The sequence below is a fragment of the Pelodiscus sinensis genome, chromosome 22 (assembly GCF_052426305.1).
Source record: "Pelodiscus sinensis isolate ZL-2025 chromosome 22, ASM5242630v1, whole genome shotgun sequence".
Lineage (NCBI taxonomy): Eukaryota > Metazoa > Chordata > Testudines > Trionychidae > Pelodiscus > Pelodiscus sinensis.
Window position 1 is genome coordinate 17,262,290 of NC_143073.1, and position 26,150 is coordinate 17,288,439.

The window sequence follows — 26,150 nt, forward strand, 5'->3', positions numbered from 1 at the left end:
AATGACATTGCGCAAGAGGGTTTTTGTTGTGCAAGAAGGGGCAGTGTAGCCAGCTCCTTCTAGCACAAGAGCCTCTTCTGTAAAAATGGTGGCTCATTAGGTATGCAAATGAGGCTCAGGGATATTCCATGCTTAGCCTTATTTGCATATTTCTGGCAAAAGAAGCAGTGTAGACAGAGCCATGGTGTCTCTCAACACCATTAGGAACCACTCACAGTGGTTTCCAGCCTTCCCTCAGTTGGGAAAGGTCACACAAGGCCGTTCCAGCCCCCTTCCATTGGGATTTATTACAAATGGCAGTTTCCAGTCCCCTTTCTCAGGGGAAAGGCCACACATGGCGGTTTCCAGGCCCCCCACTAAGATCGGGTGCACATGGCGGTTTCTATCCACACCCACGGCCCAGACAGTTTCTCAAGGCTGTTGCCAAGCCCCACCTTCCGTCGCATTGCAATTACGTCACGGCCGCGCGCGGGCGGTCTCCAGGGCCGCTAGTCGCGAGGCGGTGACGTCAGGCGGCGTGCTGGCATGGCGGCGGTGGGAGTCGCGGGCTGCCCGGGGCGGCTGGTGCTGGAGGCGCTGGGTGGGGTCCGGCCGCCCAGTCCCCGCGCGCTACCCGGCCTCGTGCGCGGCTTGCGGGATAGCGGAGCCGGCGGGCAGGTGAGAGCCCCGCCCCCTCTGCCCGGGGCTCGGGCCCCGGCCCCGCCCCCTCTGCTTAGAACCCACCAGGCATCCCGCTCGCTCCTTAAAGCCTTTTAGAGCCCCGCCTTCCTAGAGCCCCGCCCAGGCCCACTTCCTGCCAGGCCCCGCCCCTGTCACCAGGCTCCGCCCCTTCTGCCCTGGACCCGCTGCACTGCCAGGGCCCAGCCGTTCTGCAAGGCTCCCTTCCTCGTCCCCTCGTCTCCCAGGCTCGCTAGGCCAGTGGTCACCGAGCAGTAGATGGGGATCGATCCTTCCTGGTTTGGCCAAGAGATGATCAAGCGCAGCACTGCAGCTGCCCCTCCCCCCACTGCTGCGCGTCTGCTGCCCTTGCGGTACAGAGCAGGGATGGGAGAGGAGGGGCGCTGACGTCAGGGTGCCCCCTCTCCCGCCCTGTATTCCCCTGGTCCACAACACGGTGCGCCTGCGGGGGCATTTGCGTGCGCCCGCCAAGTGCTCGGGGCCGGCCTGGCCCCGGACACGTGGCACATGCGCGGTGCCAGAGCCGGCCCCGGGCACATGGCGTACGGTGAGTGCCGGCCCCGGGAGCGCCACGCTTGGGGGGAGGAGAGCGCCGGCCCCGGGCACGCGGTGCTTGGAGGGGGCACCGCCCCCGGGCGCGTGGCTATGGGGAGCCCCGCCCCCGGGCATGCGGCTATGGGGGGGCCGCCCCCCCATATGCACAAGTGTCCCCGCCCCCTGGCGCCCGGCAGGTGAACGGCCACACCCCCTGGTGCCCGGCAACCTCTAATGGTTGGGGACCACTGCTGTATTCTATCTCCACAGAACGGAGGGGGCACAACAGGGCTTGGGATGGAGGGAATTTGCGGGCTGCTTTTGGGAGTGGTGTGGGGCCAGGGCAGGGGTGAGCCTCCATTAGCCCCACTGCACCATCACCCAGGAGCCACATCCATGTGGAGCCAGCTCTGAACCCCTGCCCCAGTCATGAATTCCCTCTTGCATCCCAAGCCCCTTCCCTGAGCCCCCCTGGACCCAAACTTTTACAGCACCTGTACCCTGAACCCTTTCTGTACCCCAACTCCCTGCCCCAGGCTCAGCACAGAGCCCCTCCCATACTCCAAATCCCTTAGCCCAAGACCAGAGCCTGTGCCCCTAACTGATTAAAGGAAGGGAGAATGAGGGAAGGAGGTCTGAGTGAACAGCGGCAGGGTCTCGCTGAAGGGGCACAAAGGGGCTACGTCTACACTGGCCCCTTTTCCGGAAGGGGCATGTAAATTTCACGAGTCGTCGTAGGGAAATCCGCGGGGGATTTAAATATCCCCCGCGGCATTTAAATAAAAATGTCCGCCGCTTTTTTCCGGCTTTTAAAAAAGCCGGAAAAGAGCGTCTAGATTGGCCCCGATCCTCCGGAAAAAGTGCCCTTTTCCGGAGGCTCTTATTCCGGAAAAGGGGCCAGTGTAGACGTAGCCAGGAGGTGGGGCAAGGATATTTGGGTTTGAGGTAGATCCTGGATTGCATTTAAATTAAAAAACTGATCCTGTGCTTAAAAAGGTTGGAGACCCCTGCTCTAGGCTCTGCCCCACTCTCTGCCCTGCAGCTCAGCCCTCTCATCAGCACCCTACTCCTTAGAGCAGGGTTGGGCAAAAGCCTCTCAGCAGCCCGCCTAGGGCTTTGGTCTAGCCCCCGAGGCTATTCCAGGCCCTGCCCCCTAACAGGCATGCCCAACATGTTGGGGGAAGGAGCTCAGCCCTGCCCTTCCTTCCCCCACACAGCTGATGGAGGAGGCAGCGCTGAGGTGCCACCACTGTGGCCACGCAGTCCAGGGCTGGCGCTGGAGGCACATGGCGCCTCTGGGGCCGGCGCCAAGCTGCCTGCCTGAGGACATGTGGCTGCGGTGCCTTTGGTGCAGGTCGCATGGCCGCGGCAGCGGTGCCTCTAGCTTCCGGGGCTGGCCCTGGGCCGTGGCGCCTCGGGACGGCCCTGGATTGCGAGGCTGTGGCAGTGGCCTCTGGGGATAGCCCAGGGTTGGCCCATGGCTGTGACAGTAGCGTCTCCAGCCTTCGGAGCCGGCCTGAGGCTGCATGGCCATAGCAGCAGTGCCTCTGAGGCCGGCCCCAGGCCTCATGGCCATGGCAGCGATGCTTCTGGCCCACCTCTGGCCTCTGGGGCTGATCTGCAGCTATGTGGCTGTGGCAGTGGTGCCTCCAGCCTCTGTGGCTGTGGTGCCTCCAGTCTCCACTCATTCTTCCCCCATTCTGACACCCCGGGGCCTGGTGCAGGGCAGAGTAGAAGTCCATGGGGCAGAAGAGCCTGGAGGGTAGGTGGGAGGGTTCTGAGGGGTTTCCCTCTGTCTGCTGGGGCCAGGATGTTGTGCTGGCTTCTTTACTTGTGGGGTTAGGGGGAAGCCTGTGCTTTTTGAGGCACCTCACTGACCGCCCTACTCCTTCATTTTGTGTTTGCAGAACCTGCCGGCCCTGGGGGGCCTGATTGGGGTCACCAATGCCCGGCTGGGCACCATCAAGACACGGTGAGCTCCCTCCCACACACACATCCTGCTCTGGAGGCCAAGGAAGCCCAGAGCTAGTTCCACTGGATAGGTGGGTGCCCCAGGAACCTCCCCTGGCTTCCCTTATAGTAGATCCTGGGGTCTCCCCAGAAACCTTTCTTGGTTCCCTTTATAGGAGGATATCTGAGTCTCACAGCCCCCAGTATAGAGCCCCCTGCGGAAGCTCTGCCCCCACTGGCTTCCCTTATAGCGGATATTGGCGCCTACCGGTAACCCTCCCTGATTCCCTTTATAGGAGGACATTGGAGCGCCCCATCCTCTCTTATTGAGCCTCCCAGGAACCACTCTCTAGCTTCCCTTGTAGGGGATACCAGAGACTCCCTATTCCTCTGGGAACTCCCCCCCCAATATTCCTAGCAGGAGCTGCCTCCACCCATCTCCCTCATTGCCCCTCCTAGGTCCCCTCCACAAGCCTTCTCTCCTTGCTTCCCCCATGTGCTTACTCTGCCCCTTCCCCCCAGGTTTGAGGGCCTGTGCCTGCTCTCCCTGCTTGTGAGTGAGACTCCCACAGAGGCCTTCCAGCTGCACTGCCTGAGTTGGCTGCGCAGCCTGCAGCACTTGCTCCAGGTGAGGAGGTTGGGAGCTGAGCTAGGAGCATGGGAGAGGGATATGCAGTGGGGCGGGCTGGGGCTGTGAGTGAGTTGGGTGGCTTTTTAGGAGAAGGGAGTTTCAGGGGAATGTGAAAGGTGTGGGACAGGGAGTGGGGAGCAAAGAGGTTGGGAAAGGGGGCAGAGCAGGAGGTATGGGCAGGATGGAACAAGAGGTGTGGCCTGACACCTGCCCCCATTCCGCAGTCCCAGGACCCGGCCTCTACCATGGCTCTGGGGGTGGCTGTGCTGCGTGACCTGCTACACTACTCTTGCCAGCTGCCTGAGCTGGCCCGGGACATTGGCACCAACCACATCCCTGGGCTCCTCACATCTTTGCTGGCCCTCAAACCTGAGGTGAGTGTGGCCCACACCCCTCTTGCAGCTTAATCCCTCTAGGGCCAGGTGGAAGTGAGGCCCTAGAGGGGACAGGCCCCCTGCTTCATTCCCCACCCCTGTGAGCCAGCCAGTCCCTACCCTGGGGCCAGGTGGGAGCTGGCACCCCAAAGAAGGCAGTGTCTGACTGCATCTCCGCTCTCTCCCCAGTGCCAGGTCTCAGCTTTGGAAGGCATCAAGGCCTGCATGACCTTTTACCCACGGGCCTGTGGCTCTCTCCGGGTAGGTCTGTCTCCCTGCTGTGGGGAGGACTACTTTGTTGGGGCCCCCAGGTGTTGTGGAGTGTTGGCTGCCTGGGGCTTGGAGGTTGGCTGCTTACCCGTTTTCTCTCCTCACCCTCAGGGCAAACTGGCTGCCTATTTCCTGTCCCATGTGGACTCGGATTCGCCTCAGCTGCAGCAGGTACTGTGTGGGGCTGGGCTGGGCTGGGCTAGCTAGCACAGCACTCTATGCTATGTGCTGGCCCAAGGCATGCTAGGAAGAACCCCCCGGTCAGCTGTGTGTGGTTATCTCCACCTTCCTCATCTGGGCCTGCAGGGATCTGCAGGGACTGGGGGGGTTTCCCCTGGCTGGGAAGGGTGGCACTTTGGGGAGAGTGTGGGGAGAGTTGCTCCATCATGATATATGGGGAGAGTGTGTGGGGGTAGCGCATGGGGGAGCAGATGGGACAGCATGGTTGGTTGGCCCTGGGATGCAGAGGGGCTGGGGGCTTTGTTACAGCTGCATTAGGGGCGGGGATCACCTATCCTGTGGCTGTGGTTGGCTGGCAGGGGCTACCCTGAGTATGAGAGGAGGGAAGCCAGTGGGGGGCCCGTGCGAGGCATCTGGGACTTCCCCCTGGTTGGGTGCTGCTGACGCTGTCTTCCTCCTCAGCTGGCATGTGAATGCTATGCCCTGCTGCCCTCACTGGGTGCTGGCTTCACTCAGGGGCTGAAGCATAGGGAGTGCTGGGAGCAGGAGCTGCACGCCCTGCTGGCCACGCTGCACAGCCTGCTGGGAAACCTTTATGAGGCTGCCGAGACCGGTAAGGTGATAGGGCAACCGGTTGGGAGGAGGGGGTGAACCCAGGTGGTGTCTGGTGGATTGGTGCCCCAATGGCGGGGGAGTGAACGTAGGCATCCTGTGGATTGGTGTCCCCTCTGGGGTTGCCTCAGCATTCTCCGGGGGCAAAAGCCAGTGCAAGGGTAGGGGGGCAGTGAACTCAGTCATCCTGCAAGGCAGGACTCCCTTTCCCTAGGATTCTCTGGTCTATGGGGAGGTATAAAAGCTGTAGGGAGGGAAGTTTGGAACTCCGGCGTCTGACCCGGTGCTGTGGAGGGGTAGGTACACCAGCCACTGACAGTTTCGGCTCTCCCCCAGAGCCCCTGCCCTACGAGGGCCCAGGTGTGGAGTTGCTGCTGCCGCCGGCACCACCCGATGGGGAGACCAGTTTCGTCCTGAACCTCTGCAACCGCTTCTCTGGCCTGGCCAAGTGCCTGCAACTTATGCTCAGGTACTCACCTGGCCCCCCAGTTGGCCCCCAACAGCACAGTGGTCTCAGCCCTCCTGTGGTGCACGGCTCTGGGATAGGATGCTTCTGGGGTTCCCTGAATCATTAGACTCCACATTCCCGCTCCCTGGCTGGTGAGGATTAGTGATCCTGGGGCTCGGAGTCGCCAAGATAAGCATGCAGCTCTTGCATCCCTCCCTGAACGTCAGCAAAACCCTTAGTTGGTTGGCTGAGTGGGGCTTGGCTGCCCTCCAGAGCCTCACGGGGCTCTGGGAAAGTGCAGTCGATGCATGGCATGTTAGGAATGTAACCCCAGTGGGCAGGTGTGACTGTACTCGCTCCCCATCTGCCCCTGTGCTTGTACTGGGGGATAGGTGATACCTCCCAGGATCCCCCTTAGATTCAGGGCATCAAGGGGTCAGGCTGGCTCAGCTTTACAGAGCCTCATGCCAATGGGCACTGGGGCCTGTCAGCTCCCCAGTGGTAGCAAGAGCGCCCCCCGCTGAACCTCTGACCCTAGTATCCCTCTGCAGCCAGCCCTGGCTGCCAGGGAAAGCGAGCCCTGCTCCGCCCTGCCCCGGTGTCGTACTGGGGCCAGTTCTGACTCCCTCTTAGGCTGCTGGAACCGGATTGGGACTAACTGCAGTTACCCCTAGCACACCTCCCCCAAACTGTCTCTCTCTCCCAGGCAAACTGGTCTCCTGGGCTCTGATCTCCAGCAGCTCCAGCTGGGTCCATGCATGGGACGGGCCCGGCTGGTCTCTGTGTGCAGTTCGCCCCTCGCAGCCACACCTGCCTCGTCTCTGCGCCCATCCCCCACCTCGAGACTCGAGTAACACATGGGACACTGAGGCACGTACACAGTAGTCAGAGACAATCTTAAAGAACTTGTCACGTGGTCACTGCCCCCAGCTGGATTCCCTACAGGAGGGCGCTCCCTAGTGCTGTAGCAGGGGGGTCTGTACTGACTCAAAGGGGGGAGGCCCCCAGCTAACCCCTCCCCTGTTGTATCCCATTTCAGCTGTGAATTTGTGGCCCCCGTGACAGTTCCGGTCCAAGATGTTCTGGATCTTGTGTGCCGGGCTCTGAACATCTCCGTCAAGAACATGGTGAGTGGGAGAGGGGGTGTGTGGCTGGGAGGACAACCTCTGTGGGGCGGGGATCCCGGGGATCCTCTCAGTGTTAGAAGGACTCTCCAGTGTGGGTGCTTGGCCCTGTAAGCAGTGGTGCTTTGGGGCCCTCTGTCAGGATCTCATAGAGCAGTGTGGCGCCCCCCCAGGACTGGAGTGTGGGGCTGGGGTTGTCCCCTTCTCCTCAGGCTACTTGCTGACTTCCCTGCAGGAGGGCATATGCTTGAGCTCCCTGAGCACCATGAGGGGCTGGATTCTGGCTGATGCCCCTCTGCTTCCCTCCCCAGAGCTGGTTTGGCGACGGCCCCCTGAAAATGTTGCTGTTGCCTTCTGTCCACCTGGAGGTCCTAGATGTGCTGGCAGCCCTGATCTTGGCGTGAGTCTGTGGGGGTACCTGCCTGGCGCCATGAGGACCCCTCCCCCTGGTGTAGTGGGTGGCTGATGGGCTGTGAGGGTAGGGGCGTTCCCTAGCTCACTGTACTGACCCCTTCCTCTCAGGTGTGGGGCACGGCTGGCGCGCTGGGGCAGTGTTCTGGGCCGGCTCTTCCCCCAAGTGCTGGGCACGTGGAGCGGTTGCAGGGAGGCGGTACCACCGGGCCAGGAGAAGCCTTACAGGTTAGTCCTGGGCTGGGAGCGGGGCCCACTCCCCAGACCAGGGTTCCCTCTAAGTCACATGGGGTATGTCTACACTTCCACCCTAGTTCAAACTAGGGTGGTAATGTAGGCAACCGGAGTTGCAAATGAAGCCCGGGATTTGAATTTCCCGGGCTTCATTTGCATAAAGCCGGGCGCCGCCATTTTTAATTGTCCGCTAGTTCGGACTCTGTGCCACGCGGCTACACGCGGCACGGACTAGGTAGTTCGGACTAGGCTTCACGAGGAGTAACGGTAGTTCGGAATAGGAAGCCTAGTCCGAACTACCTAGTCCGTGCCGCGTGTAGCTGCACGGCACGGAGTCTGCACTAGCGGACATTTAAAAATGGCGGCGTCCGGCAAGATGCAAATGAAGCCCGGGAAATTCAAATCCCGGGCTTCATTTGCAACTCCGGTTGCCTACGTTACCACCCTAGTTTGAACTAGGGTGGTAGTGTAGACATACCCATGTGGACTGACGTATTATGCACAGCACTAGGGGTGTTGTGTGGCACAAGAAGTCATTGTGCAAACAAGCAGGGTGAGGTGGGGGTTGGGGTGAAGAAGGGACTCAGAGCTGGGGCAGTGGGCTGGAGTACAGGGCCAGTGAGGGCTTAGGGCTGGGGAAGAGGTTTTGGGAGGTGCAGGGTGAGGGCTCTGGCTGGGGATGCAGGCCCTGGGGTGGGCCTGAGGATGAAGGGTTTGGGATGCAGACTGCATTGGGGGGAGAGGGCTGTTCCCAGCAGCTTAGGGCCAGGTGAGTGGGCATAGCTGGGGTGGGTGGGAACCAGGGAATGGGTGCTGGTCCCCTGACCGCACTGGCTCTGGGGTTTGAGGACAGGCATCTCTCCCTGCTGCAGCCCTGAGCCCCTGCATGGGATTTACTTGGTGGCCATGTGGCTTTGAGGGGACGTAGGCCCTGACCTCCTGCCCCCTCTGCAGCGCCGTGCGCACCCGGCTGTACCAGGTGCTGGAGTTGTGGGTGCAGGTGGGCGGGGCTGGTGCGGGGGTGCTGCAGGGCCCCTCCCATCGCAGCGAGGCGCTTCTGGCCCACCTGCTCGGTGACATCGCACCTCCCATGGACAGCATCAAGGTAAGCCTACCCCATCCCCTGTGCCATGGCACCCCCTAGACAGACCCTGTGCAAGACTCGGACCAGTCCTGCCTGCCAGGAGAGAGCGCCTCCTGGTGAGCCCCCACCCCGCTCCCTGCCCCACAGTGCCCCCTAACACCATCTTGAGGCCAGCCTTGCCTACCTGGGAAGAGTGCCCCCTGGTGAGCCCCCCACCGTGCACCCTGCCCCACAGTGCCCCCTAACACCATCCTGAGGCCAGCCTTGCCTACCTGGGGAGAGAGCCCACTGCTGAACCCCTATCAGTCTTCCTTCCCCACAGCGCCCTTTATGTGGCCTAGGGCCAGCCTTGCCGGCCTGTGGAGAGCACCCCGGCAGAGCCGCTCTCCTGCACCATACCAACCCCTCCTGTTCTCCCCAGCTGAAAGTGGGGCGGCCAGGCTCGGAGGGGAAGCCCAGTGCACCCAAGAAGCCAAAGCTCTCTGAGGGAGGTGAGGCCCCATCCCTCCACCGCAAGCAGGACTCCATGGCCAATAGCGATGTGTGCAGAGCTGCCTTGCAAGGTACGGGGCCCTGGGAGGGGGAGCCTGGCACCCATCTCTCCCTGAGGCGGGGGCATGGAGGGCTTGGCTGGTTGTGTGGGAGGGTGTCACAGACTCATCAATCATGCTCACATTTGGGCTGTATGGTCCCTGGGGGGAACTCCCACTATTATGACAGCCCCTTTTCAGGCAGTCACTCCTTTCCAGAGGTTCCGTGCCTCACCTCTGGGCCCACATTTCTCAGGCCTCAAGCACACTTGTCTGCTGTGGGCCCCCTAGGGAAGTTCACTTGCTCTGGATCCCTGGGGACTCCACTCGCAGGGGGCCAGTGCAGCCCTGTTCTCAGACCGGAGCGACTCTCCGCCAGCGGCACACAGGAGGGTTCATTGAGCACTGATCACAGCACAGGAACTCTCAGGCCTGCAGGCCTGGCCCCCCTCAGCCCAGCACGTCTGAGTCTCCCCTGCAGCCAGGTGGGCTCTGCCTGCTCCCCCTGCCCAGGCCAGCAGCCCCCTCCTCCCAGCCCAGCCCCTAAATCCCTTCCCAGCAGCCCCTCCCCAGCCTCTGTCTTCTGTTGCCTGAGCCCCCTTCTTCTCCACTCTCCTCTCCTCCGTCCTTTCTCCTCCTCGCTAGGACCTGGGCAGGTCACCGGGGTCCTCTCCCCACAGCCCATTGGCCTGCTGGCCAGACCCGGCTGTGCCATCCCAGCTGGGTCTCCCGGTCACTAGTCACTGGGACCTCCAGTTTGTGCTGATCCCTAGAACAACAAACTCCCTCCCCTTCCCCTCGTTAAACCAGTAACAGCCGGGGACACACAGTGCCATCTCTTCTGCATACAAGTCCCCCCCATACATCAGAAGGGTTCCAGCTCGGCAGGATGGGAGCCCCCAAGGTTTGCATGGTCCACCCATCTTTTGGGGGCTGCCCTGTTTGGGGACTGAGAGGCATAGAACTACATCTCCCTCCTGAACCCGTCCCATCTCCCCACAGTGCTGAACCGGGCCATCTTGCTGGGAGGCAGCCTGGTGAAGGAGGAGACCCACAAGGTGAGTAAGGGGTGGCGTGGAGTGGAGGTGGGACAGGCATGCGACGACGGGGATTCAGGGGCACAGGGCGAGGGGGGGAGGGGCTGTATGTGCTTTAAGTTATGCTGTCTCTGACCCACAAATCTGTCCCTCCAGAAGCTGCAAGAGCTGGTGGTGCCGTTGTTACTCCGTCTGGCACAGGGTGATGTGTCCCCAGTAGGCCCCTACACCAGCCCAGCCTGTCGCCACCAGCTCTATCGCCTGCTCTTGGCGCTGCTGCTGGCACCTGCGCCTGCTTGCCCCCCGCCTCTGCAGTGCGCCCTGCGGGCCTTTGCCCTGGGCCAGCGGGATCCCAGTCTGCAGGTGAGACCCCGCTGGAATCCCACCTGCTGTTCTTGCCTCTCGTCCCCACCTCCTGTGCCCACCCTCCTGTCCCGCTGTTCTACCAGTTCCAGCACCCTCCCTGCTGTTCCCCTCACGTGGCTTCAGTGCCTCCCTGCCATTACCCCTTCTCCCAGCTCCAGTGCCCCTGCTCCCTGGCTCCAGCATTCCCCATTATTCTCCAACGCCTCCCTCTTTCTCACTCCTGCAGGTGTCGTCCTTCTGCGCCGAAGCTCTGGTGACCTGCAGTGCCCTGGCGCGCCCCCGTGTACCCTCTCTGCAACTACCCCTGCAAGGCCCTGCCCCCTCTGCTGGCCCTGCCCCCTCTGAGGTGGCTGCTTCCCCCTTCCACCAGGTCCCCCCCTTTCCTGCTCCAATTCCCGCCCGCCCCCCACCTGCCACCAACCACCTGGGGCTAGCTCCGTCTCGGTTGCCCCCCCCAGCCATGCCTGGCCTGGCCTTGTCGGAGGAGTGCGGGGAGGCAGGCGAGACCCGGCTGCCGGCCCCACCCTCTCCTGGGGGAACAGAGGAAGGGGGGGCAATGGGGTCAGGGGGCAAACCCCGGCGCCCTGTCTATGTGCACTACGAGAAGGAGGAGGAGTCAGACGTGGAGATCTCCCTAGAGAGCGACTCAGACGACAGTGTTGTTATTGTCCCCAAAGGGCTGCTGCCCAAGCTCCCCCCCCCACCACCGCCTCCTCCGCCGCCTCCCGCCCCTCCCTCCCCACCCCCCGCCCAGTCCCCTGAGGAGGTGCCTGCGCCGCCACTCCCACTCCCACTCCCCAGCACTGAGGCACCCCCCAGCCTGGGGGAGGAGAACCCAGCTGTGATCAACATCAACAGCAGTGAAGAGGAGGAGGAGGAGGAGGAATTCCCCGAGGAGGAGGAGGAAGAGGAGGAGGAGGAGGAAGAGGAGTATTTTGATGAGGAGGACGAGGACTTTGAGGAAGAGGAGGAGGAAGAGTTTGAGGAGGAGGAAGAGCTGGAAGAAGAGGAGGAGTACGAGGAGGAGGAGGAGGAGGAAGGCCTGTCCGAAGATGAAGAGGAGGAGGAGGGGGCCCTTTCAGAGGAGGAGCAGCCACCCCCTGCTGCCCAGGAGCTGCCGGAGGCCCCCAGGGAACCAGATGACCTTATCATGGAGGTGGAGGAGAGCCAGGCAGCTGAGCTGCCACCTCCTGAGGAGGAGGAGGAGGAGGAAGAGGAGGAGGTGATGGTGATGAAGGCTAGCTCCCCACCAGCCTCCCAGCTGCAGCAGGAGGAGGGGAAGGAACTGCCACTTGCTCCACCTACTCCACCCCCAAGGGCCAGCCCCCTCCCGGCCCCTCCTCCTTGCCAGGAGGAAATGGGGGAGGAGCCACCACTGCTGGATGACCCGCCCCCAGTTCTGGAGGCAGAGCAGCTCTCAAGAGAAGAAGGAATGTCCCCTGGCATGGAGCAAGGAGATGGTGCTGGCGAGGGGCTGGAGGGTGGCCAGGAGACCCAGCCCAGTCTTGAGCAGGAGCAGCTGGCTGTGGCTGGGAAGGAAGAGGTGAGGTTGGCGGGAGGAGGTTAAGGTTTGAGGCCCTGGGGGAGGCGGGGAGCAGGGGCTACGGTGCAGAGATCCTGGTGTGGAGTGGAAAGATATGGGTCGTAGGGATGTAAGCGACTAATCGACTGGTCATTTCCCCACCTCTTGCTGCATCTATCAGAAAGACGGGGGAGGAGGAGGGTGCTGGGGGGAGCTGGCTTAAAAGCCAATCCCCCCTGCTTCAGCTCTGCTGGGGCTCTTGTACATTTCAAAGTGGAAGCGCAGCATGGAGCCTGGGACCAGCAGGGAGTCTCCCACTGGCCCCAGGCTCCATGGCGCTTCCACTGTGAAATGTACAAGAGCCCCAGCAGGGACCGGGGGCCAGCGGTGCGTCCACTTTGAAATGTATAAGAGCTTGAAATGCAGCGTGAAGGCCAGGGCCAGCGGGCAGCTCTTGCTACATTTCAAAGCAGAGGCGCCCTTATCGACTAATTGAATAGTCCATAGAAATCCCATTGACTGTTTGATTAGCTGATTAATTTAATTTTAACATCCCTAATGGGTAGAGACTTGTAGGGGGAGGTGGGGCTGATCCTAGGGTGAGGGCTCCTAAATGATCTTCCCTGCTCTCCCAACAGGCAGAAGTGGATGAGACGGCGACCATGCTGGCTGACTTCATTGACTGCCCCCCCGATGATGAGAAGGGGCCCCCTGAACCCAGCCCCTAGGGAGCCCCTGACCTGCCTGCCCACCCCAGCAGTCTTGGGAGCCCCCCTCCCCCCCCAGTTTGTTAGATGATTCAATAAATAACTTGAGCCTCCAGGCTGTGCAGTCCATGTGAGGGGTTATGAGGTCGGGGGGTTACTGGGGGGAGGAGGCACAGTTCAGGGCAGTTCCAGCAAGGCCCCCTTCTCATGCCCTCATTCTCAGCCTTTCTTTATGTGGAGCTACCACTGGAAATCACAGATGGGTTCTGTACTGCCCCTCCCCCCCCCCCCCGGCAGGTTCTCCAGGACTGTGCTCTCTACCCCCACAACCCTCGGTTGTGCCCCACAGCTCTAGAGCTCTCCACAGGCTATTGACTTCATCCTGCTGCCCCCAGCTTCCGCAGGGCTGCACTTAATCCTGCTCCCGCAACTTCCATCCCACTGCCCCTCCCCATCTGACAGCCCTCATTTGGAATCATACCCACCCCACAGAGTGCCTCTTGGCCTCATCTTGCCCCAGGACCCTGCCAGCTGTCCAGAGTGGGGGGGACATGACTGCCCACAGACCCTGCACTCTGTGGGAGGGCTGGGACATCTGTCCCCACTGCACTTCCAGGGGAGGGGTAACCCCCACTACCTGTCTGACCCAGCCTCCCCCTGCCAACGGCCCAGAATGGCCACCCCCTCCCCCCCAGTATCAAACCTCCAACTCCAGTGCCCCCAAAAGGAGTGTGTGGGCTGACTGTATATTGGGGTAGCAGAGGGATCCTAGCGGGCATCTGTATAGTCCTGAGGGAGGCAGCAGAGATGCCTGCCAGGGCTGGGCCATGGGCATGGGCTCAAGTGAGTCTGTGTCCCCCAGCAGCTGTGAGGCACAAGGACCTGCCTTCGTGGGTGCCACGCTCAGGCCAGGACCTTCATGACCCAGCTGAGCAAGGGTTTGCTAGGTCATCCCCTGAGGGGCTACTGGGTCTGGGTCTCTTAGGGTATGTCTACAATACAAAGTTCGAACTAACGGACGTTAGTTCGAACTAACTTTGATTGGCGCTACACTAGCGCGCCGTTAGTTCAAATTTAATTCAAACTAGCGGAGCGCTTAGTTCGAACTAGGAAAACCTCATTTTACGAGGATTAAGCATAGTTCGAACTAGCTAGTTCGAATTAAGGGGTGTGTAGCCCCTTAATTCGAACTAGTGGGAGGCTACCCCTCCCCAGCTTTCCCTGGTGGCCACTCTGGCCAACACCAGGGAAACTCATCTGCCTCCCTCCCAGCCCCGGACCCCTTAAACAGGCACGGGCTGGCTACGGTGCCCGTGCCAGGTGAAAGCCTGCCAGCACCCAGCCAGCAGACCCTGCACCTGGCACGGCTCGAGCCACCCACCCAATGCCCCCCAGCCCTCCCCCTCTTCCCGGGACCAGGCTGGCAGCTCCCGGGAGCTTGCCTGGGACCGCAAGAGGCAGGCACCCGCCTGGGCTAGTGCGGACATTGTGGACCTCGTCCACGACCTCCGCACTAGGCACTGGAAAGTGGCTGGCTAGGGTAGGAGAGCTGCCAGCCTGGCCACCCAGGAGCAGGAGTGCATGAAAATCAAGCTGGTCCACTGAGACCCCCGACCCTGAGCCCTGAGCTTACAATGGCCGTCCTGGGTCAGACCAAAGGTCTATCTAGCCCAGTAGCCTGTCTGCCGACAGCGGCCAACCCTAGGGACCCTGGAGGAGATGGACCAAAGACAGTGACCAAGCCATTTGTCTCGTGCCATCCCTCTCCAGCCTTCCACAAACCTTGGGCAGGGACACCACTCCTACCCCCTGGCTAATAGCACTCCATGGACCCAACCTCCATGACTTGATCTCACTTCCCTTTAAACTCTGTTCTAGTTGTAGCCTTCACAGCCTCCTGCAGCAAGGAGTTCCACAGGTTGACTCTTTGCTTTGTGAAGAACAACTTTCTGTTACTAGTTTGAAGCCTGCTACCCATTCCTTTCCTTTGGTGTCCTCTAGTCCTTCTTTATGGGAATTAATGAAGAACTTTTCTTGATGCACCCTCTCCACCCAACTCCTGCTTTTAGAGACCTCTATCCTGTCCCCCCTCCGTCTCCTCTTTTCTAAGCTGAAAAGTCACAGTCTCTTTAGCCTCTCTTCATATGGGACCTGTTCCCAACCCCTGATCATTTTAGTTGCCCTCCCCTCTCCCACCCTCTCTCTTCCCCTCTCCCACCTCCTTTTCCCAGTCTCCCCCAGTTTTGTTCAATAAAGACAGATTCCATTTTTGAACACAATTGTCCTTTATTTTGTACATCAGGAAGGGGGGCTAGGGAAGGGTAAGTGGAAGGAGGTGAGGGAGGAATGGGGTACGAGCCCCCGATGGGGAGGACTGGGCTGGCTCTGTGGACTTGTGGGGGTGGAAGCTCTCCTGCAGCCCCCCAATTGTCCCCTCTCCCCAGATGGCAGCCTGCGGCAAGTGCAGCCGGTCTGATGGCCGAGTGGTGTGATGTGCCCAGTGTGGGTACTCTGGGCACTCCAAGCCAGGACTGCTTTGCAAGCGGGACACCCCTGAGAACTGTCTGTCTGGGGTGGGGGTCGGGACCCTTTAAGCACAGCCCTCGGCTAGCCTGAGACAGTATCTCCACGCTCTAAGTCCTCCTCTGATGCCCTGCCGGCACTGCTTCCGGCCATCCTTAAGCCTGGTTCAGGGTCCACTTAATGTGGACATGCTAGTTCGAATTAGCAAAACGCTAATTCGAACTAGTTTTTTAATCTGGATCCGTTAGTTCGAATTAGCTTAGTTCGAACTAAGTTAGTTTGAAATAAGGTAGTGTAGATGTACCCTTAAGGATCACCTCTGAGCCAATAATGGGGTGACTTCCTCTTCTCTGAAGCCACACCTGGGCTCTCCATTCACCCCAGCCCTCCCACCAGACCCTTCTCTGCCAGCCTGGCTCTTTCAGAATACCCTGAGGCTCCTGGGAACAATGGGCCCCAAATGCAGGCTCAGGGCTCAGAACCACTCCAGAGGAAGGCAGGTGGGGTTTGGGGGCAGCCCCTGTAACCAGGCAAGGAACCTGCTCAGCTTTGGCATGTTCTGGATCTTAGCTCAAGGCATCCCGCTCACCCCATGAGACTCCCACAGTGGGGGCTTCTGGGAAAGCCTCATGCACCCACAGGGCCCCACCTGCAACCATCAGCAATTCCTAGTCAGTGGGTGACAGGTTATTAGGCAGGGATATGCACAACTTGTTAGCATAGGGAACAGGAACCTGCAGGATAAAGTCCCAAACCAGGAGACTGACTCGAATCAGGTGCTCAGCTTCTGTCTTGCCCCTGCACCCCCTTTGTATCTTTTCTAGGCAAACTGTTCCCCTGGGTTCTCTGTTCTCCAGCTGTGTGCAGGGTAGGGTGCCTGGGTACAGTATGTTGGTTGGTTTCTGTGCTCATGGGCAGTCAAGGCCTCTGGGGCATCTCTGTGCCCATCATGTACCCATATCATCCCACCTGGATGCTTGAGTAAAGTAGGGAAACCGAGGCACCCAGAGTATTTAGAGGAGACAAAATTTAAGAACATTCCCACTTCATCACAACCAGAATCTAGAGTGTAGAGACAGGGTATGTCTACACTACAAAGTTAATTTGAACTAATGGATCTTAGTTCGAACTAACTTTGATAGGCGCTACACTAGCACTCTGCTAGTTCGAACTAGGTAAACCTCATTCTACAAGGACTAACGCCTAGTTCGAACTTACTAGTTCGAATTAAGGGGTGTGTAGCCCCTTAATTCGAACTAGTGGGAGGCTAGCCCTCCCCAGCTTTCCCTGGTGGCCACTCTGGCCAACACCAGGGAAACTCTATTGCCCCCCTCCCGGCCCCGGACCCCTTAAAGGGGCACGGGCTGGTACGATGCCCGTGCCAGGTGCAAGCCTGCCAGCACCCAGCTAGCAGACCCTGCACCTGGCACGGCTCGAGCCAGCCACCCGATGCCACCCAGCCCTCCCCCTCTTCCCGGGACCAGGCTGGCGGCTCCCAGGAGCTTGCCCGGGACTGCAAGAGGTGGGCACCCGCCTGGTCCAGTGCGGACATTGTGGACCTCGTCCACGACCTCCGCTCTAGGTACAGGAAAGCGGACGTCTAGGGCAGCAGAGCTGCCAGCCTGGCCACCCAGGAGCAGGAGTGCATGAAAATCAAGGTGGTCCACTGAGACCCCCGACCCTGAGCCCTGAGCTTACAATGGCCGTACTGGGTCAGACCAAAGGTCCATCTAGCCCAGTAGCCTGTCTGCCGACAGCGGCCAACCCTAGGGACCCTGGAGGAGATGGACCAAAGACAGTGACCAAGCCATTTGTCTCGTGCCATCCCTCTCCAGCCTTCCACAAACTTTGGGCAGGGACACCACTCCTACCCCCTGGCTAATAGCACTCCATGGACCCAGCCTCCATCACTTTATCTCACTTCTCTTTAAACTCTGTTCTAGTTGTAGCCTTCACAGCCTCCTGCAGCAAGGAGTTCCACAGGTTGACTCTTTGCTTTGTGAAGATCAACTTTCTGTTACTAGTTTGAAGCTTGCTACCCATTCCTTTCCTTTGGTGTCCTCTAGTCCTTCTATTATGGGAACTAATGAACTTTTCTTGATGCACCCTCTCCACCCCACTCATGCTTTTATAGACCTCTATCCTATCCCCCCTCAGTCTCCTCTTTTCTAAACTGAAAAGTCCCAGTCTCTTTAGCCTCTCTTCATATGGGACCTCTTCCAAACCTCTGATCATTTTAGTTGCTCTCCCCTCTCCCACCCTCTCTCTTCCCCTCCCACCTCCTTTTCCCAGCCTCCCTGAGTTTTGTTCAATAAAGAGAGATTCTATTTTTGACCACACGTTTTCTTTATTTTGTACATCAGGAAGGGGGGCTAGGGAAGGGTAAGTGGAAGGAGGTGAGGGAGGAATGGGGTACGAGCCCTCAATGGGGAGGACTGGGCTGGCTCTGCGGGCTTGTGGGGGTGGAAGCTCTCCTGCAGCCCCCCAATTGCCTCCTCTCCCTAGATGGCAGCCTGCGACAAGTGCAGCCGGTCTGATGGCCGAGTGGTGTGATGTGCCCAGTGTGGGCACTCAGGGCACTCCAAGCCAGGACTGCTTTGCAAGCGGGGCACCCCTGAGAACTGTCTGTCTGGGATGCGGGTTGGGTCCCTTTAAGCACAGCCCTCGGCTAGCCTGAGACAGCAGCTCCACACTCTAAGTCCTCATCTGATGCCTTGCTGGCACTGCTTCCGGCCATCCTTAACCCTGGTTCAGGGTCCACTTAATGTGGACATGCTATTTCGAATTAGCAAAATGCTAATTCGAACTAGTTTTTAGTTCTAGATGCGTTAGTTCGAATTAGCTTAGTTCGAATTAACTAATTTGAACTAAGTTAGTTCGAATTAGCGCTGTAGTGTAGACATACCCTAACTGACCAATGTATACAGTCACAGATTTTCTGCTCATTTCTTAATGTGTGCACAAGTCTTTGTGAAGGTCTCCAGCCTGAGTGAGAAGGCTGTTCCTGAGATGTTTTCTGGTCTTTGCCAAAGGGACACTCCTTAGAAGAGTTCACAGAAACTGTGGGAGTAATTTATTAACACGGTTAAGCTATTCAAAGAACATTGTACAAAGAAATTGGGTCATCTGTTTTCCAAGCCTTCCCAAACGTAGAAGACATGGCTGAGGATTTTGAAGATGTCAAGTCCAAGTGGAAAGCAAAAACATCAAGAATTGGGGAAAAATGAAAACAATTCAGGTTCTACCAAACTTTTCATGTCCCGTGGCAAGCCGTGGGTCAGTCTGCATGATGAGATTAGAAAAATAGTTGGACGAGAACTACAGAAAAAGCCCATATGCAGGTTGCTTCAGTTCCCAAGCTGCTGAGTTCAATTTGATAATGAAGTTGCTAGTGGCAGCCAGCCAGAGAAAAATATAAGTAATAGCCATTAAGGGAAGGTTGGGGCACACCATCCGCAAAATATTACTTGTGCTAATTGAACTTTGGCTTCCGTTTGCTCCATTTGATGAATGGTGATGATTGCGTATACAGCGTGGTTTGATGTGAAATACATTCAAGAGATCAAATACCCAGCATCAGGTTTATAAATACAGTACAGGAAGCAGGTTCTGTCTGGGACCAATTTCTAGGAAGCTACCCTGTGCTGTGGATTACTTTTCTGTGCAGACCATGTGCTCCCCTTCCTCCCGTGACACATTTCAGCTGTGGGATGTTGATCCCACGCATTCATGAGGGACATGTCACTACATCCATCCATGTCCGGCATTAGGGGCAGGGCTGGAGTGGCTTCCAGAGCCAGCACAAAGACATGGAAGGGATCTAGCTTGATTTCAAACTGTTTCCTAATGGCCTGGGTCAGATGCTGAATTCTGCACTGAATGCCAAGGCTGGCAGCCAGCAGGGTGTGGGACTAGGCCGGTTTGGTTATCCTACTGGCCCAGGACTGCAGCTTTGCAGTGTGGATGCTCAGTGTATAGGAATGGTGAGGGGAGGTGCAGGTGGGGGACCTGGGTGTGTGTCACTGGCACAGGGACTCTTCCTCCAGGCAGCTGGCTCTACCACCACACCTTGCCGAAAAACCATATGACCTTGTATTTGCTCTGTCACGTGACCCAGCCCTAGTCCTGCGACCCCGACCTTGCCTTGAGTCACGTGACCCTGCTCTTCTCCAGTCATGTGGCCTAGTAGTACGTGACTGCCCTTCCTGTTTATATGACCCAGCCATTACTCCGTCACGTGACACTGTCCTTGCCTAGGGTAAGGCCCTATCGTGATAACTCCGCCCTACCCATCCAGCTCTTTGGACAGTACCATTTGTGCTAGGGGAGAGATTGTTGCTCAAGAACCCACCCCAGCCAACGGGGTTTTTACACCCCCCCCACTCCTGAAGGGTTTGGGGGCGCGAGCAGAACCAGGCTCCCTCCCCTTCAAGGGGAGAGGATGGAACTGACCGGGGCGTCTCGACCAATAAAAAGGCGCAGTTAGGAGCGGGCGGCCGCCTCTATTGCACAACAAGGGGAGTGGCTCTGTACCACTCTTAGTCTTTGCCGAGTGGTTCATTCTAGTCACGTGATCGCTCCCTCCTGGGAGCCGTAGTCTCATTCTGCTGCGACGGCCCAGCCAGCGGCAGGCCAGCTCGGGAGTTGTACGCGCCCGCTCTCCGCTCCGCCCCGCCCCCCTTCGGTCCGGCCATGGCCTCCCTGCTCTGCTGTGGGCCCAAGCTGGCCGCCTGCGGTATCGTGCTCAGTGCGTGGGGCGTTATTATGCTGGTGAGCGGGGGAGGGGTGGGCTGCGCAGTTGCTGGGGGAGATGTAGGTGCTTGGGGGGTAGGGATAGTCTGTGGTGCCGGAGTTGGAGTAGGGAAAGGTGGGGCTGGGGCTTCTGTGGGTCGGGGGGATGCATGGGAGTGGGGGTTGAGGCGCCTGATGGGTTGGGGGACATGGGGTCCAGAGAGGTGTGCAGGGCTGGATGGTTCAGCTGCATGTCGGGTGTGGGGAGGCTTGGGGTGCCTGGGGGTGCGGAATATGGGGTATTTGGCAGGTTGGGGAAGGGAAGATTTGGGGTACACTACTGCAATGGGAGGTCTGTGCAGGGCTGGAAGGGAGCTGAAACTGATGTTGGGTCGGGCCGGAGATGGGGATTTAGATATGCCTGGGGGGATGTGGGACCAAGTGGGTGTGAGAGGCAGGGGGTGAGGAAGTGCTGGGAACTTGTCAGGGTGAAGGAGGTAGAGGGAGCTCTAGATTGGCGGTGGAGGGGGCAGGGGGCAGGAGGCCGAAGAGAGGCCTGGCTTTGGGCGGCCTGGATGGGTTACATGGGGAATGCTCTGTGTGTGTGTGTGTGTGAGGGGCCCACAGTGGTTGGATCCAGTGGAGGCTGTGGCTCAGGGAGGGGACACCTCAGCTCCCATGCACACTTCCTCATCCATTCTGACTTCCTCCACCAGCTGGAAAAAGTGACAGGGTGGCTCAGGCATGGGCTCTGTCACCATGGGTGCTTCTGGAGGTGGAGTGCCCTGTGCAGTTACCCTCCCTTTCCTGGATCCCGGGACTGTGCCTGGCTCCCCAGAGTTAACAGTGTGGGGTACAAGGATTATAGTACAAGGATAGCTGTTGAGACGAAAACATCCTAGTGCCCCTACATAAATCCTTGGTGCACCCAGCCTGTGAATGCTGCGTTGAAATATAGTCATCCTAGTTCAGAAAACCTCTATTGGAATCAGCAGAGGGTCAGAAAAGGGCAACAAATGGGTCTGGAATGGCTGTGCTGTGAAGGTTTTTTTTTTTTATTAAGACTAGATCTTTTCCACTTGGGAGATTACTGGTGTGGAGAAAGTGAATAAAGAAGCCTTTCCATTATGTAAGAACTAGTGTCACTCAATGAAATTCATAGATAGCAGGTTTAAAACAAACAATACTGCTTCACTCAACGCACAGTCAACCTGTGGAACTCCTTGCCAGAGGATGTTGTGAAAACCAGGTCTTTAACAGGGTTTGAAAAAGCACTAAATTCATGGAGGATAGGTCAATCAATGGCTATTAGCTGGGATGGTGTCCCTCAGTTTTGTTTGTTAAAGCAAAATGCAGGACCATATATGGTTGTGACTATTTTCTTCCACTATTTGATCTGAGGAAGTGGGTCTGGCCCACGAAAGCTCATCATCTAATAAACCATCTTGTTAGTCTTTAAAGTGCTACATTGACCTGCATTTTGCTTCAGCTACACCAGACTAACACGGCTACATTTCTATTACTTTTGTTTGTTAGAAGCTGAGAAAAGGTGACAAAGGGATGGGTCACTTGATGTTTCTGTTCATTCCTTCTGGGGTACCTGGCAGTGGCCATGGTGGGTAGACAGGGCACTGTGCTGGATGGACCTTGGCTCTGACCCAGTCAGGCTGTCCTTTCATTTCTCTGATCTGTTCCTGGGAAGGTCATGCTTTCCCTCCTTGGCTGGTTCCCTCCGACCCGTGGCCGGTTCTGCTGAGAGCCAGCAGGGCATGGCAGGGATACTTGAGATGTCCGGTGTTGTGTAAACAGGTTCTGGGCTAGATCTTGATTCCCAGAGGGGAGGGGATGCCCTGCTAGGTCCCTCTGGCTTGCAGCTGCTGCCCCCTACGTTGGGCCTAAGCAGCTGCCCTATGGGGTGTAGATTCTAGTGGGGGAGGGGGCACTGGGCTGAGGAAGTTGTACACCTTCCTGTACAAGGGGCTATACCCTGTTCATGGAGAACTGCTCCACCTGCTCACTCCCAGTCTCTGGTCTGTCCCCATAGATTCTCCTGGGAATCTTTTTCAATGTGCACTCAGCTGTTCTCATCGAAGATGTTCCCTTCACAGAGGAAGATTTCAAAGAGTAAGTGCTTCTAGGGGGCACTGGATCCCACTGTCCCCCAGGAGGGGACTGGCTGGCTCATTGCTGTGTGCAATGAAGCAAGGGCCTGTCCCCTTTAGGGGGTGCTGGCTTCCATCCAGCCTAGGGCAAGGACTGGCTAGCTCAGAGGGTGGGAAATGAAGTGCCAGCTTTGGGACTGACCTTCTACCTCTTCTCCCCCCGCCCCCCTCCAGCGGCCCGGAGAGGATCTACCATCTCTACGAGCAAGTCAGCTATAACTGCTTCATCGCAGCTGGACTCTACGTGCTGCTTGGGGGTTTCTCTTTCTGCCAGGTCCGGCTGAACAAGCGCAAGGAGTACATGGTGCGCTAGGACCTGCCTGAGCAGCTGCCCCCACCTGGACCTGCCCTATTTATTATAGCCCCAACCCCCTTTTACTTTGGAGTTGCCCTGCTGGGGGCATAGGTGGGGCTCTGCCTAGGCCACACCCATATAGGAGCCCCTTCTTTGCCTGGGCTGTGCCAGGAGGCACCAAATCCCCCTCCTGGTGCTGACCCTTCCCTGAAATGGTAATGAGGGTTGTGTTTCTGTATGTGGGGATGTCATCAGCACCTGTGTGGGGGAGGTGGGGCATGTGGGTTGTTGCCTGCTGGACTGCAACTTCTCTGTGTCTGTCAGATAACAGAATGAGGGAGTGTCATATGTTGTGCTCCCCCAGTAGAGTTGTCTATTTTTTCGCCTTTATGTATCCTGTCCCTCTTCTCTTCTCCCCCCCCTCCCCTTTTTGCCCCTGTGTGAGGGAGGTTTTGTGAGATGCTCAACTTGCTCTGATTGGCTCCTGGAATGGGCTCCTGTGCAATAAACTGGCTGGGTACAGTGCTGGCTGCTGGAGGTCTCTGGTGTGTGTGTGTGCGCGCAGGGGTCAATGGGGTGGGGGGGTGGCTGTAGGGGAGATGGGGGGCTGCAGTCAAGCACCCCTGCTTCTCCCTAGGGCAGAATGGGGGAGATGCTGGGGGGGGTGGCCATGAGGAAGGGGCGGAGCTACAGGCCTGACGGGTGGAGAGCATTGAGCGGAGTTGGGGCGGGATCGCGGCGCGAGGGCGGGGCCTAGGGGCTGGATTCCAGCGAAGTCCCCAGAAGTCACCGCGCGCCGGGGCCGGAAGTGGTTGCTGTCATCGCGCGCGCTGAATTCCCTACCGGCGCCGCCTTCCCAGGATCCCCCGCGGCGCAGAGTGAGCCCCGGGCGGCCCGGGGGAGGGGCTGCAATGACGTCAGCGTCCACTAAGGTGCCCGGGGGAGGGGCTGGGTTTCGGGGCCCCTCGGGGTGGGGGAAGGGGCAGGGTCCCATAAGGCCGAGGGGCTCGGCCCGCAGTGGGAGCGGCGTGGAGGGGGGGGTCCGGGGAGGGGTGCGGTGGCCGGGTGGGGGGGGGACCCCGCGGGGGGGGGGCTCACCATTTTCTCTCTCCCTCGGGGTGGGGGAAGGGGCAGGGTCCCATAAGGCCGAGGGGCCCAGCCTGCAGTGGGAGAGGTGAGGGGGGGGTATACGGAGGGGAGGGGTTGCGGTGGCTGGGATGGGGGGGACCCCCGCGGGGGGGTCTCACCATTTTCCCTCTCCTGCAGGTCGGCGAGATTTTCTCCGCGGCAGGCGCCGCCTTCACCAAGTTGGGGGAACTGACGATGCAGCTGCACCCCGTGGCTGACTCGTCCCCTGCCGGGTAAGGGGGGGAGTTTTGGGGTCTTTGGGTGAGGAGCAGGGCAATTCAGCCCCGCACGGGGGAGCAGGTGCAGGAAGGAGCCCGAGTGCGGGGGAGGGTGGCCTGACCCGTGTCCCCCCCCAGGGCCAAGTGGACAGAGACGGAGATCGAGATGCTGCGGGCGGCTGTGACGCGCTTCGGCGATGACCTGAACCGGATCAGCGCCATCATCAAGGACCGGACGGTGTAAGGGGGGGCACGGGGAAGGGGGGGACCTAGGGTCAGTGCAGTGCAGTGATTCCCCCTCCGTTTTCTCTCCATCCCAGGGCACAGATCAAAGCCACGGCCAAGCGTAAGGCCTATGAGGATAGCGGGGTGCCCCTGCCTGCTGACTCCCCCAAAAAGGGCCCCAGAAAGGGTCATGCACTGGGTGGAACGGTGGCAGGGGGAGCACCCAACCTGCCCCCTCCTAACCAGGCACCAGTGCCTGCTGGGCTGCAGGACACGCCCACCCTGCCCATGAAAAAGCAGAAGGCATCAGGTAAGAGACACCTCTCAGGCTTCCCTCCAACAGGCTGGGGAGGGTGGCTGTCCTGGAGTGGGGATCTATAGAGGGTGTCCTGGGATGGGGGGGCAGTCTGTCAGCTGATGTGGAGCAGTCTGTGGATGGAGGTGCCAAGGGGTGGGGGTTGAGCCCTGTGCTCACAGCTGACCTGTCCCAGCCTCTCTCTCACCCCTCCCTGGCAGACGTGACGCTCAGCGCCCTGAATGACTCAGATGCCAACAGTGACCTGGTCGACATCGAGGGGCTGGGCGACGCTCCCCCCGCCAAGAAACTCAACTTCGACCAGGGTATGGGCTGGGGGGGTTGCACTGTGGGGGACAGGAGCGGGGAGTTGTGGAGGTATGGGCAGAGGGACAGGTTCACCCAGGAGGCTGTGTGTGCTGGGAAAGAGGGGTATTTGGGTGTAATCCCCAGGGTATGGGGATCAGGTGTGGTCTCTGAGCTGGGGGATAGCTCTGCCCTTTTCCTCTCCCTGCTGCATTCCACTGGGAAACACACCCAGCTCTACATCCACCCTAGTGGGAGATAAGTTCACTCTTACCCTTCCCTGGAGACCTGGGTGTGTCTGCCCATCTCCCAAAGCCAAAGGGATAGAGACACTGAGATTTTCCATCAGAACCTGGGGTGTCTGCGCCTTGAATCCTGCCTGCAGACATGGGCAACACCACTTGAAACTAGCCTACTGGCAAAGGATCAGGGAAGGGCAGCCCGGCTGATGGAGCGGGCGGGCTGGCTCCTGTACAAGGAGTTCATCAGACTGGGACTTCTCAGCTTGGGAAAGAGACATCTCGGGGAATGTGAGAGAGGCCTGTAAAACCATGAGGGATGTGCAGAAAGTAGATATGGGAAGGTGTAAAGGACATTTCCTCGACACAAGGACCAGGGGTCACCCCATGAAATCAATAGGCAGCAGGATTAAAGCAAACCAAAGGCAGTAGTTCTGCACACCACGCACAGTCTGCCAGAGGATGTTGTGAAGGCCAAGACTTGAACAGGGTTAAAAAAACAGCTAGATGAATCTATGGAGGGTGGGTCCGTCAATGGCTACTAGTCAGAATGGGCAGGGATAGCATCCTAGCCTTTGTTTGCTTGAAGCTGAGAATGGGCGACAGGATGGATTGCTCTGTTCTGTTCATTTTCTCTGGGGCCCCTGGAATTGGCCCTGCCCCTGGGCGCAAGCTATGTCTCCTTCAGTCTTTCTCTGTACTCTCTCTCCCTCTCTCAGACAGTCTGACCCTGGACTCCGGGCTGCTGATGACACCTGGTGACCTGCCCCTGCTGTCCCGCTGAGACACCCCTCTGCTAACGGACGGATGGTCTAGGCCCCTGACTTGGGGAGGCAGGGACTCCCTGTGAGTGGGAGAGGAGTCCTGCCCATTTGGGGAGAAGTCACTTTTTTCTCCTCTTCTCTTCCTCCCCCCCCCCCCAGTCATGCCCCTATATGTTGGGACCGCAGGGCAGGGGAGGGTGGGGTGGGGCAGGGCTGCTGGGAGGTGTCACTGGTGTCCTTGCTTCCCCCAATCCTGGGCTGACCCCTCTCAAGTGACTCCCTCTTTCCACTGCTTCCCCTTCCTTGTGTTTGTTTTCTACTTTAAATAAAAGTGATTGACCCCGACCCCACCCCCACCCCTGGGTGTGTCTTGTGAGTTGTTGGGGAAGCGCTTGGGGGTGCTGTGCTCAAGGGAGCAGGGTGGAGGTTCAGTGGGGGTTGCTGTACTGGGCATAATGGGATGGGGGCTGGGTGGTGATCAGGGGCTCAGCTGGGAACTCTATGCTGAGGCGAAAAAGGACCCCTGCCCTGGGGAGATGTCATGTGACATCAGCTCTTCCCTGCCCCCCTCT

At 58.9% G+C, this 26,150-nt stretch overlaps 3 protein-coding genes across 8 annotated transcripts; all 3 read left to right on the forward strand.

Annotated features, from left to right (window-relative positions):
- Positions 1-486: 486 nt before the first annotated feature.
- Positions 487-12,805, forward strand: PELP1 (proline, glutamate and leucine rich protein 1). 3 transcript variants are annotated; one of them, XM_075908386.2, is made up of 17 exons: positions 487-657; positions 3,120-3,184; positions 3,685-3,790; positions 4,018-4,167; positions 4,357-4,428; positions 4,549-4,608; positions 5,080-5,230; positions 5,566-5,698; positions 6,717-6,804; positions 7,113-7,201; positions 7,324-7,440; positions 8,401-8,551; positions 8,952-9,093; positions 10,063-10,118; positions 10,254-10,460; positions 10,690-12,006; positions 12,624-12,805. In XM_075908386.2, exons 1-17 carry the CDS (start codon positions 526-528, stop codon positions 12,711-12,713), a joined length of 3,126 nt encoding a protein of 1,041 aa, XP_075764501.2. In that variant the 5' UTR covers positions 487-525; the 3' UTR covers positions 12,714-12,805. The 3 variants fall into 3 exon arrangements, with proteins under 3 accessions (XP_075764501.2, XP_089628406.1, XP_075764502.2); XM_075908387.2 differs by having other exon boundaries at positions 517-657; positions 3,120-3,254; XM_089772280.1 differs by lacking the exon at positions 4,357-4,428.
- A 6,964-nt stretch (positions 12,806-19,769) lies between these two features.
- Positions 19,770-22,938, forward strand: RNASEK (ribonuclease K). Its single transcript, XM_075908389.2, has 3 exons — positions 19,770-19,985; positions 21,991-22,070; positions 22,283-22,938. The coding sequence occupies exons 1-3, from the start codon at positions 19,908-19,910 to the stop codon at positions 22,419-22,421; spliced, it is 297 nt and encodes a 98-aa protein (XP_075764504.1). The 5' UTR covers positions 19,770-19,907; the 3' UTR covers positions 22,422-22,938.
- Positions 22,939-23,140: 202 nt separating this feature from the next.
- BACC1 (BPTF associated chromatin complex component 1) lies at positions 23,141-25,923 on the forward strand. Of its 4 annotated transcripts, none has more exons than XM_006116339.5 (6): positions 23,158-23,335; positions 23,670-23,764; positions 23,888-23,989; positions 24,070-24,284; positions 24,491-24,595; positions 25,538-25,923. In XM_006116339.5, the coding sequence occupies exons 1-6, from the start codon at positions 23,315-23,317 to the stop codon at positions 25,540-25,542; spliced, it is 543 nt and encodes a 180-aa protein (XP_006116401.1). In that variant the 5' UTR covers positions 23,158-23,314; the 3' UTR covers positions 25,543-25,923. The 4 variants fall into 4 exon arrangements, with proteins under 4 accessions (XP_006116403.1, XP_006116401.1, XP_006116400.1 ...); XM_006116338.4 differs by having other exon boundaries at positions 23,162-23,335; positions 25,534-25,923; XM_075908388.2 differs by lacking the exon at positions 23,158-23,335 and adding an exon at positions 23,431-23,577 and having other exon boundaries at positions 25,534-25,923.
- The last annotated feature ends 227 nt before the right edge of the window (positions 25,924-26,150 follow it).

Excerpts from the sequence above, each read along its gene's own strand:
- PELP1 (XM_075908386.2), top strand. The coding sequence starts at position 526 with ATGGCGGCGGTGGGAGTCGCGGGCTGCCCGGGGCGGCTGGTGCTGGAG. Across the intron at positions 9,094-10,062 it reads GTGCAGAGCTGCCTTGCAAG|TGCTGAACCGGGCCATCTTG; the intron begins GTACGGGGCCCT and ends ATCTCCCCACAG. Across the intron at positions 10,119-10,253 it reads TGAAGGAGGAGACCCACAAG|AAGCTGCAAGAGCTGGTGGT; the intron begins GTGAGTAAGGGG and ends CTGTCCCTCCAG.
- RNASEK (XM_075908389.2), top strand. The coding sequence starts at position 19,908 with ATGGCCTCCCTGCTCTGCTGTGGGCCCAAGCTGGCCGCCTGCGGTATC. Across the intron at positions 19,986-21,990 it reads CGTGGGGCGTTATTATGCTG|ATTCTCCTGGGAATCTTTTT; the intron begins GTGAGCGGGGGA and ends CTGTCCCCATAG. Across the intron at positions 22,071-22,282 it reads ACAGAGGAAGATTTCAAAGA|CGGCCCGGAGAGGATCTACC; the intron begins GTAAGTGCTTCT and ends GCCCCCCTCCAG.
- BACC1 (XM_006116338.4), top strand. The coding sequence starts at position 23,315 with ATGACGTCAGCGTCCACTAAG. Across the intron at positions 23,990-24,069 it reads ATCATCAAGGACCGGACGGT|GGCACAGATCAAAGCCACGG; the intron begins GTAAGGGGGGGC and ends TCTCCATCCCAG. Across the intron at positions 24,596-25,533 it reads GAAACTCAACTTCGACCAGG|ACAGTCTGACCCTGGACTCC; the intron begins GTATGGGCTGGG and ends TCCCTCTCTCAG.